At 45.7% G+C, this 12,402-nt stretch overlaps 1 protein-coding gene across 1 annotated transcript in view; it reads left to right on the top strand.

The window, feature by feature from the left end:
- Positions 1-8,838, top strand: part of LOC132833993 (deleted in malignant brain tumors 1 protein-like) — a 31,786-nt gene extending 22,948 nt beyond the window's left edge. Inside the window, exons 5-6 of the mRNA XM_060852704.1 lie at positions 5,570-5,875; positions 8,749-8,838. Coding sequence (XP_060708687.1) covers positions 5,570-5,875; positions 8,749-8,759 — 317 coding nt within the window. The 3' untranslated portion in view covers positions 8,760-8,838. The remainder of the gene's footprint in view (positions 1-5,569; positions 5,876-8,748) is intronic.
- The last annotated feature ends 3,564 nt before the right edge of the window (positions 8,839-12,402 follow it).

Here is a 12,402-nt window from a genome sequence, read left to right as displayed (position 1 = left end):
CTCAACTACCCTCCCAGGCAGTGCATTCCATACCACCACACCCTCTGGGTGAATTTTCTTCCCCTCAAATCACCTCCAAACCTTTACTTGAAAATTATTGCCCCTCTCGTTATTGACCCACTGCCTGAAAGGAACAGAATCCTCCAACCACGAAGCAAAGTGCACATAGTGTAATGGGTTCTGACATGACCTTTCAGCTGTGCCTGATCAATGAAATGATTCATTGTGATAATGTGAGTCCTCAACACTGCCATAGACTTGCTGAATCGATGATGCTGAGAAATCAGAGAAACTCAGAGAAGGGACTAACACAAGTGGTCCCCAATTCTTGAGCCTCACCCCTCGTTCCTGCCACTGCAAAGCAAAAACCAGCCTCAGTTTGATACACAGAAACAGAAAACCTCACTTTGTTATTACACATAGACACACAGATAGAACATTCCCCCATTGGACAGCAGCACAGGCTCTACCGAGATCAAACTGACCTGCATCGACCCACAGAGAAAAACATTGGGAGATACAATGGTGCGTTTTATTTTTATATTCATTTCACAGATGTGGGCTTTATTCCCATCCCTAATTGCCCCAGAGAATGGTTCAGTGTCAACCACATTACTGCGAGATCTGGAGTCACATGTGGACTCAGATCCAAGTAGAGCCAGGTAAATTCCCCTCCCCTCCCCGAGGGTGAGGGTATCGCTGGCCAGGCCTCCATTTATTGCCCAACCCTAATTGCCCCATAGGGCAGTTAAAAGTCAACCACATGTTGGCCAGACCAGGTAAGGATGGCAGATTTCCTTCCCTAAAGGGCATTGGGAACCGGAAGTTTCTGACAATCAGCAATGCTGTCATGGTTCACCATCGCCTCTTAATTCCAGAGTTTTATTCAATTCAAATTCCTCTATCTGCCATGGGAGGATTCAAACCTGGATCCTGAGAACATTACCTGGGTCTCTGGCCAACAATAATACCACATGGTCATCACCTCCCCTTACATTGGTAAATTAGTAAATCCCCAGGAGTGTCTTTCGACCATGGTCATCATGAGACACTTAATCTCACCATACTTGGAATATTGTGTTCAGTTCAGGTCACCCCAGTGTAGGAAGGATTTGGAAGATTTACAGAGGGCACAGAGGAGATTTCCCAGGATGCTGCCTTGGTTGGAGGGCATGTCTTATGAAGAAACTTTGAGGGAGCTAAGGCTTTTCCCATTGGAGTGAAGAAGGATGAGAGGTGACTTATAGAGGTGTATAAGATGATGAGAGGTGTAAATAGAGTGGATAGCCAGAGACATTTTTCAAGTTTGGAAATGGCTATCACAAGACGGAATAATATGAAGGTGATGGGAGGAAAGTTTCGGGGAGATGTCAGAGGTCGGTTCTTTACACGGAGAGTGGTGGGTGTGTAGAATGCACTGCCAGCGGTGGTCATACAGTCAGACACATTAGGGATATTTCAGCGACTCTTGGATAGGCACATGGACGATAGTAAAATGAAGAGGGTGTCGGTTAGTTTGTTGTTAGAATAGGATACAACATCGTGGGCCTTTTAATGCTGAATGGTGTTGCCATCAATATGTCCCCCAGTACCAGTATCCCGGATGTACCGTTGAGAAATAATGTAACCACTGTCTCTTTTGACATTCAATGACATGAGCATGACTAAATTCTCCAGTATCATAATGTTGGGAGTTACCATTGAGAGACAATCTAGGAATCACCGCCTTGACATTCAATGATGTTGCCATCACTAAACCCATGAAAGTTAATATCATGATGGTGGTTACCATTGAGAGAGATTCTCGCAATTGCCATCTTCACATTCAATGGACTTACAATCACTTAATTTTCCCATTCTCAACATCCCAGGGTTTACCATTGACAGGGATTCTAAAGATTGCCCCTTGACACTCGATTTGATGAAAGTTACTGCATCAAGTGGACGAGGGTAAAGCAGTAGATATTGTGTATATGGATTTTAGTAAGGCATTCGATAAGGTTCCCCATGGTAGGCTAATGCTAAAACTACGGAGGTATGGCATTGAGGATACATTAGAGGTTTGGATTAGGAATTGGCTGGCTGGAAGGAGACAAGGGTAGTAGTTGATGGACTATGTTCATCTTGGAGTGCAGTTACTAGCGGTGTACCACAAGGATCTGTTTTGGGACCATTGCTTTTTGTTATCTTTATAAATGATCTAGAGGAAGGGCTTGAAAGCTGGGTAAGCAAGTTTGCGGATGACACAAAAGTCGGTGGAGTTGTGGATAGTGAGGAAGGAAGTGGTAGTTTACAGCGGGATATAGATAAGCTGCAGAGCTGGGCAGAAAGGTGGCAAATGGAATTCAATGTAGCTAAGTGTGAAGTCATTCACTTTGGTAGGAGTAACAAGAAGATGGATTACTGGGCTAATGGTAGGCTACTTGGTAGTGTGGATGAGCAGAGAGATCTTGGTGTCCATGTACACAGATCTCTGAAAGTTGCCACCCAGGTAAATAGTGCTATGAGGAAGGCATATGGTGTACTGGGCTTTATTGGTAGAGGAATTGAGTTCCGGAGTCCTGAGGTCATGTTGCAACTGTATAAGACTCTGGTGCGGCCTCATCTGGAGTATTGTGTGCAGTTTTGGTCGCCATACTATAGGAAGGATGGGGAGGCATTGGAACGAGTGCAGAGGAGGTTTACCAGGATGTTGCCTGGAATGGTAGGGAAATCTTATGAGGAAAGGCTGAGGCACTTGGGGCTGTTCTCATTGGAGAAGAGAAGGTTTAGGGGAGATTTGATAGAGGTGTATAAGATGATTAGGGGTTTAGATAGGGTCGACACTGAGAACCTTTTACCGCTAATGGAGTCAGGTGTTACTAGGGGACACAGCTTTAAATTAAGGGGTGGTAGGTATAGGACAGATGTTAGGGGTAGATTCTTTACACAGCGGGTTGTGAGTTCATGGAATGCCCTGCCAGTAGCAGTGGTGAATTCTCCTTCTTTATGGTCATTTAAGCGGGCATTGGATAGGCATTTGGAAGTTATTGGGCTAGTGTAGGTTAGGTAGGATTCGGTCGGCGCAACATCGAGGGCCGAAGGGCCTGTACTGTGCTGTATCTTTCTATGTTCTATGTTCTATGTTCTATCTCCCACCCTTGAGTTCCAGATTCCCCACCACCCTCTGGGTGGAGAAGAGTTTCCTCACATCCCCTCTAAACCCCCTGCCCATTACCTTCAATCTATTTCACTCTGCGCCCAGCCCTTGTCATTGAGACATCTGTCAAGGGGGAAAGTTTCTTCCTGTCCCCTCGATCTATCCCTTTATATATCTCAATCAAGTCCCTCACAAACCCCACCTCCCCTCCCTACACACACACAAACACACAGACACACACACAGACACACACACACACACACGCACCCACACAAACACAGGCACACACACAAACAGACACACACACACAGACACACATACACAAACGCTCACATACGTACACACAAACACACACACACACCCGGGGAGGTATATACACACACACACACACACACACACACACTCACACACAGACACCCGGGGACAGAGTCTCTCTCTCACGTGCACACGCCGGCACACACAGGCACATACACACACACACAGTCACACTCACACACACCCACATACACTCAGAACCACACACACATTCACACCCACATACACACAGACACTGAAACACCCACACATCCATTCTCACACACAACCGCAGACACACAGACACCCATAGCCACACCCACATACCGACAGATACACAGACACACACACACAGACACACACACACACACACACACACACTCACACCCGGGGACAGTCTCACACACACACACACACAGACACACACGCACACACACCCACACACACACTCACACTCACACACACAGACCCACGCCCACCCATACACATGCACACACACTCACACCCGTGGACAGAGTCTCTATCACACACCCAGACACACACAGACACACACACACACACACACACACACACACACCCACACATACATTCACACCCACATACACACAGACACTGAAATACCCACACACACACACCCACACAGACACACCAACACACAATCACACCCATGGACAGAGTCTCTCTCACATACACACACATACCCACACACACACACCCCCACACACATGCACACATTCACACCCACATACACACAGACACTGAAACACCCACACACACACACATACACACACACACACCCACATACAGAAACATCCACACACACACAGACACACCCACATACACACACACACATAGCCACACACACACAGACACACACCCACACACACACAGACATACACAGACACACACACACACACACACACAGACACACACACACATCCACATACACACAGAGACATACACACACTCACACACACATACATAGCCACACACACAAACAAACCCACAGACACACACACACACACAATCTCCTCTGCTCAAAGAAGAACTCATGCAGTTGTCAGAGAATCCCAACAGTGTGGAAACAGGCCCATCAGCCCAACACACTGACCTTCTGAAGAGTATCCCACCCAAACCCTTTCCCCCACCCTATTATTCCACGTTTTCCCTGACTAATGTACCTAACCTACACTCCCTGAACACTATGGGCAATTTAGCATGGCTAATTCACCTCACCTGCACATGTTTGGACGGTGGGAGGAAACATGAGCAACCCCACACAGACACGGGGAGAATGTGCAAACTTTACACAGACCCAAGTCTGGAATCGAACCCAGGTCCCTGGCGCTGTGAGCCAGCAGTGCTCACCACTGAGCCACCAAACTGCCCTAACTGTATCAAACTGTGTCTGATAAAGTTTAAGAGACATTAAGACGGCATGTAGACAGGTAGGCAATAGCTGGATGCAGATGGTGTGCAGGAAGATGGGAATGGGTTTACCGTGGCATCATGGTCAGCCCAGACGTGGTGGGTCAAATGTCCTGTTCCTGTTGTGTACCATCCTATTGATTCAAGGGGAGTGGACCTGTCGTTGTGAATAATATTGCTTCCTTAGACTTAAATGTCTATTTGAAGGGGCAAATCCATTGCTTTTATGACTTTGATGAATGGCTTGCAACTTGGCTTGACTTCATGTCGCCTTCAACAAATAAATGCTTTGCTAGAGGATAATTGTTTCTGCTCAATCACTTTGATGGCTGGTGAGTGATCGTAGCAATGTGGGTTCAATTCCCGCAGTTTATCATGAAGGGTCTTGTTCTCAATATTTGCCCTCACTGAAGGTGTAGAGGCCCTCAGGTTCAACTTCCACCAGCTATCTGTCCCAGAGGAGAGAGCAGCCCTCTGTTCTGATAAGACTATGGAGTATTATCAAAATGGAGGCTGTGTGTTCCTCAATTAATTTCGAAGCAGCTGTGGCAGAGTTAATATGACACAGCGAAAGTCAAAGCAAGACAAGAACGGCAGATGGTTCAAAACAGAGTTGGATATTCTGGTTTCACATACAGTAACCTTGACTGTCAGTGTCAGTTCTGAGTGGGAGATAATACCAGTATATTGTTTTACGTTTAACTGCAGATCGCCCACCAAAGCCCATTTTGTCGCTTGACGTGAAACGTGAAGTCTTCACACCAAAGGAGACACTCCAGTTAAAATGTACAACTCAGAGTTATTATGTGGGGAGTACCTTTTATTTGAAGAAAACAGGAGACAGTTCCTTTGGTGATACTCAAACTGCTCCCGAAGGAGCTTACAGCATGATCTTCTTCATCCACGATATGGATCTGAGCCACAGTGGGAACTACACATGTCACTATCAAACAAACAAATCAGGATTGGCTCGAAACTCGAGCAGCAGTGACTCTGTGAATGTGGTCGTCACAGGTAAGTAAGGGAGAGTGAACAGCAGAAACACATTGTCCACCATCACACTCCATCAGTCCCATCAAACCATCCCCAGTGTCCTGATCTATGCCACATTGCAATCAGGAAACAAACTTTGTCTCTCTGTGACACGGTAAACAAAATCAGAAAATGCTAGAAAAACTCAGTAGGTCTGGCAGCATCTGCGTGGAGAGAGCAGAGTTAATATTCGAGCCCAGTGAACACACTTGCGAATTTTGATTTTATTTATTGTTGTCAAATATACCGAGATACAGTGAAAAGTGTTGTTTCCCATGCTCGACAGGCAGATTGTACCATACAGAGTGCAGGACAGAGGGAAGGTGCAGAGATAGTCATTAACATTTGGGAGATCTATCCATAAGTCTGATCACAGCGGGGAAGAAGCGGTTTTTGAATCTGTTCATACTTGTGTACCCAGTTTTTTATAGTCTGCCTGATGAAAGAGGGTGGAATAGAGTACAGCTGGTATGGGAGGGGTCTTTGATTATTTTGGCTGATTCCCCAAGACAGCAGGAAGTATAGATGGAGTCAATGAAAGGAAGGCTACTTGGTGTGATGGACTGGACTGTGTTTGTGACTCTCTGTAGTTTCTTGTGGTCTTGGGAAAGCAGTTGTCAAATCGAGCTGTGATGCATCCAGACAGAATGCTTACCATGATGCATCTATAAAAATGGGTCATTGTGGACATGCTGAAAATCCTGAGGAAGGAGAGGTATCGATGCCCTTTGTCATGACAAGATTATCGCGAGGAAAATGTCAGTGTATTTGATGGGAAGGAGGAGAAGATGGAGCCCAGAGAGAGGAAATGACCATTGGGCAGATATAGGACAGAATAAATGTCAGCCTGGGAGGATGAACTGTTTCTAATGGGGACCAGAATGAGTTGTTTGTGGTATCAGTCCATCTGATATCTGGGGATGAGGCTATGGAGATGGGAGAAGATGTTTCATACCCTAAAAATTAGATATTGAGTCTAGAAGGTAACAGAGTTCCCAAGTGGAAAGTGAGATGTTACTCTTGTAGCTTGCACTGCGTTTCCCTGGAGCTCTGCAGCAAGCCTGAGACAGAGATGTTTACCAGGTAACAGGGTGGGGTATTGTAGTGGCAAGCAGCTGGAAGCTGAGGGTCTTGTTTGCAGAAAGAATAGAGGTACTCTGGAAAGCATTCACCTAGTGCACACATCATTTCCCCAATGCAGAGGAGACCACATTGTGAGCAGCGAGTACAGTACACTAGATTGAGGGAAGTGCAGGTAAATTTGATCATGGCTGTTCTGTTTCTCAACTCCATTCTCCAGCCTTCTCCTTGTAACCCTTGATCCCCTGACGAGTAACAAACCTATCCATCTCTGTCTTAAAGACACTCAATGACTTGGCCTCCACAACATGTTCCACAGATTCACCACCGTATGGCTGAAGGAGTTCCTCCTCACCTCAGCTCAATTGGTAGAAATGTCAAATACTGGGGGCATAGGTTTAGGGTGAGGGATGGGGAGTTCAAAGGAATGTGTGAAGCAAAGTTTTTCGTACAGAGGATGATAGGTGCGTGGAATGCACTCTAAATCTCTTCACTCTGAAATTATGTGCCTGTGTCCTAGTCTTCTCTCCCAAGGGAAACATCTTCTCCATGTCCAGGTCTCGCAGAATTGTGTAAGTTTCAATCAGATTCCGCCTCATCTTTCTAAACTCCATGGAGTACAGACCCAGAATCCTCAGGCTCTCCTCAAATGACAAGTTGTTCATCGCCAGCATCTTCCTTGTAAATCCCCCGTGGACCCCCTCACAGTCCAGCACACCCTTCCTTAGATATGGGGTCTGAAACTGCTCACAATGTTCCAAATGTGGTCTGACCAGAGCCTTATACAGCCTCGACAGCACATCTCTGCCCTTGTATTCTAACCCTCTCAAAATGAACGCTAACATTACATTTGTCGCCCCAATTGCGAACTGAAGCTTCCTGTGAACCTGAAGAGAATCTGAACTTGGATTCGCAAGGCCCTGAGCACTTCAGACTTATTCTATTTCGATAATAAACTTTCCCTCTATTCTTCCAACTAAAGTATATATCCTCACATTTTCGCACACCACGTTCCATCTGCCATTTCTTGACCCACTCCCCCAGCTTGTCCAAGTCCTTCTGCAGCCTCCCCACCTCCTCACCATTACATGACCTTCCACCTATCATTCTATCAGATAGAAAAAAGCGTCCTCAGTTCCTTTGTCTAGATCATGAAGATATGGTGTGAATAGTTGTGGTCCCTACAATGTCCCTACACTGTGGAACTCCACTAGTCACCGGCTACCATCCTGAAAAAGACCCCTTTCTCCCTACTCTGTACTTGCCGCCAGTCAGCCAATCCTCTATCCATGCCAGTACCTTGCCCCTGATGTCACAGGCTCACATTTCACAGCCTCCCTGTACACCACATTGGCAGTGACCTACTGGAACTGCAAATAGATCACATCCACTAGTTGTCACCTCCTTCTAGATTCAAACAGCCGTAGAGGCATACAACATTGAAACAGACCTTTCAGTCCTACTCATCCATGCTGACCACGTTTCCCTAACTAACCTAGTCCCACTTGGTCTGCATTTTGCCCATAAACCTCTAAACCTTTCCTATCCATGAACCTGCCCAAATACCTTCTAAATGTTATCATTGTACCTGCATCTGCTACTTCCTCTGGCAGTTCATTCCACATGCACACCACCCTCTGTGTGAAAATGTTGCCCCCTCAGGACCCTTTCAAATCTTTCCCTGCACACCATAAACCTACGTCCTCTAGTTTTTAACTCTGACACAACACAATAGCTTTAAAAAGGTTTTTTTTGTCCTGTGTTTTGTTTTGAAGAGAGGTTGTAAGGCAGAGGCGACTGGCCAGCTACCGAAGACCACTTGAACAAACAGCTTGTGAGGCCTTGGGTATTTTGTGAAAGATGGAACAACAGAAGCAGCCTTGCTGTGGTCAGCTCTCACAGACCAGGATTTGGTTTAGGTTTGAGGTGGAGCTTTGAGCAGAAGCTAATGGGCTCTCAAAAGAATTGGAAGCTTCAATGAACATCTCTTGGCTTCTATTTCTCTGAATCTTCTCTCAATGTATTTTTCCTCATGGACTGGAGAAGTGCATATGAGAAGCTGTGTCTGAATTTGCTGTTTTTTCCCAAGAGATGTATTTATGGAATGGTACTGTATTGGAACAGTTAATTAGTAACAGGCACAGTGTCTATAATTTCGTTAAGTTTACAGTCGAGTTAAGGTATTCTAAATTCCTCCTCTTTCTTTTTTTGTGTTTTAACTAGTGTATAAATAAACTGTGTTTTGTTAAACTTCGAGTAGTTTGACCAGCCGCATTGCATCCGGCACAGATTCTCGAAAAGTCATTCACCTTCAAAACAAGAAAATGCCTGGGTCTAGATTACCACCTTAAAATACGTTGAGTGGGTCTGATCTGATCCATAACAACTCCCCCACCCCAGATACAAGACCTTTGCCATTCACTTTATTTGTGCCACTCGTAATTTTATAAATCTCTGTAAGGTCACTCCTCAACCTCCTCTATTCCGGGGGGTTAATACCCAGCCTATGGAGCCTCTCCTGATAACTCAAAACCTCCAACCCTGGTCATGTCTTTGTAAAACTTTTCTGCCCCCTCTCCAATTTAATGATACAGATTTGATCCAAATACGGTTGGTGAATGGGACGGATGCATGTTCTGGGAGAGTTGAATTCAATTACAAAGACATTTGGGGAGCAGTTTGCGATGATGCATGGGACCTACAGGACGCGAACGTTGCTTGTAAACAAATGGGCTGTGGACCAGCCAGATCAGCCCCTGGGAGCGCTCAGTTTGGAGAGGCCACTGGAACCTTCTGGTTGGATGACGTTGAGTGCAAAGGGCATGAGGTGAACTTGTTCCAGTGTCCGTCAAACCCAGTTGGAAAACACAACTGCAACGCTGGAGAGGCAGCAGCTGTTACTTGCTCAGGTATGCTTTGTGTCATTCAATTGTTCCTCTTAAATGTAACCAAGATATTTTCAAGGAAGAAACAAACACAGAGAACTGCATTGATGATTGTAAATAGATGGAAACGTGCATAATTAAAGAGTCATAGAGTCATATAGCACAGAATCAGGCCCTTCGGCCCAACTCTGTAATGCCCACCCAGTTTCCTAAACGGCACTAGTCCAATTTGCATCTATTTGGCTCATACCCCTCTAAACCTTTCCTATCCATGTACCCATCCAGATGCCTTTTAAATGTTGTGATTGTACTCGCCTCTATCACTTCCCCCTGGCATCTCATTCCATACACGCACCACCCTCTGTGTGAGAACATTGCTCCTCAGCTCCTCTTGTCTTATACTTGTACCCTCTAGTTTTGGAGTCCCCTATCCTTTTGGCTCCTCACCTTGTCTATACCCCTTGTGATTTCATAAATCTCTGTAAGGTCATCTCTCAGTCTCCAACACTCCAGGGATAAAGGTCCCAACCCATCCAGCCTCTCCTTATAACTCAAACCTTCCAGTCCTGGCAACATCTGCAAAAGGTTTTTCTGCACCTTTTCCTGTCTCACAACATCCTTCCCATAAGAGCGACCGGAATTATATGTAGTGTTCTGAAAATTACCTCACCAATGAAGGTGAGAGGGGAAAACTATAAAGGTGACCTAAGGGGCAACTTTTTCACGCAGAGGTGGTATATGTATGGAACAAGCTTCCCGAGGAAGTGGTAGTGGCTGGTATAATTGTAACATTTAACAGACATCTGGATGGGTATTGGAATAGGAAGGGTTTAGAGGGATATGGGCCAAGTGCTGGCAAATGGGACTAGGTTAGTTTAGGATATCTTGTCAGCATGGACGGGTTGGTCTGTCTCCGTGCTATACATCTCTATGACTCTGTGTCTATACAGCCGTAACGACATCCCAATTCGTACATTCATTGCTCTGACCAATGAAGGTGAACGTGCCAAATGCCTTCTAAATGACCCTCTCCACCTGTGACACCACTTTCAAGGAACTATGTACCTGCACCCTCTGTTCAACAACACCCCTCATTGTCCTACCATTAACTGTGTAAGTCCTGCCTTGATTTATCTTACCAAAATGTAACACCTCACATTGATCAAAATTAAACTCCATCTCCCACCCAAACTCCATTGGCCCAGCTGATCAAGATCTGATACTCTTAGACAACCATCTTCTCTGTCCACCAAACCACCAATTTTGGTGTCATCCGCAAACTTACTAACCATGCCTCTTAAATTCTCATCCAAATTATTGGTATAAATGACAAACCACAGTGGACCCAGCACTGATCCTTGCGCGACACCATTGGTCACAGGCCTTTAGTCTGAATAACAACCCTCTACCACCACCCTCTGCCTCCTCCTATCAAACCAATTTTGTAACCAATTATCTTCTCTCCCTGGATCCCATGTAATCTAATCTTACTAGCTCGTCCACCATGTGGGATCTTGTCGATACTGTAAAGTGCTGGGTGCTATGAAGTGAATGTCAACCACACCACACACATCAATTTGGAGTCATAGAGTACAGAGGAGGCCCTTCAGCCCATCTAGTCTGAGTGGATCTATCCTATGTTTTCCCATTTTGCCTCACTAGTTCCACAGCCTTAAATGTAATGACATTTCGAGCCCTGATCCAAGTACTTTTTAAAAGTTGGGACATTTCCCACCTCAACTACCCTCCCAGGTAGTGCATTCCATACCCCCACACCCTCTGGGTGAATTTTCTTCCCCTCAAATCACCTCCAAACCTTTACTTGAAAATTATTGCCCCTCTCGTTATTGACCCTGTGCCTGAAAGGAACAAAATCCTCTAACCACTAAGCAAAGTGCACATAGTGTAACTGGTCCCCATTTTAACATTGAGCTGTGCCTGAACAATGAAATGATTCCTCAACACTGCCATAGACTTGAATCCATGACGTTGAGAAATCAGAGAAACTCAGAGAAGAGACTAACACAAGTGGTCCCCAATTCTTGTGCCTCACCCCTCGTTCCTGCCATTGCAAAGCAAAAACCAGCCTCAGTTTGATACACAGAAACAGAAAACCTCACTTTGTTATTACACATAGACACACAGATAGAACATTCCCCCATTGGACAGCAGCACAGGCTCTACCAAGATCAAACTGACCTGCATCGACCCACAGAGAAAAACATTGGGAGGGGCAATGGTGCGTTTTATTTTTATTTTCATTTCACAGATGTGGGCTTTATTCCCCATCCGTAATTGGCCCAGGGGATGGTTCAGTGTCAACCACATTACTGCGAGATCTGGAGTCACATGTGGACTCAGATCCAAGTCGAGCCAGGTAAATTCCCCTCCCCTCCCCTAGGGTGAGGGCATCGCTGGCCAGGCCTCCATTTATTGCCCAACCCTAATTGCCCCATTGCTGTGGGTCTGGAGTCACATGTAGGCCAGACCAGGTAAGGATGGCAGATTTCTGTCCCTGAAGGGCATTGGGAACCGGAAGTTTCT

This window comes from Hemiscyllium ocellatum, chromosome 38, assembly GCF_020745735.1.
Source record: "Hemiscyllium ocellatum isolate sHemOce1 chromosome 38, sHemOce1.pat.X.cur, whole genome shotgun sequence".
Classification (NCBI taxonomy): domain Eukaryota; kingdom Metazoa; phylum Chordata; class Chondrichthyes; order Orectolobiformes; family Hemiscylliidae; genus Hemiscyllium; species Hemiscyllium ocellatum.
Note: the sequence above shows the minus strand (reverse complement) of the source record. Positions and strands in the feature narration are given on the sequence as shown.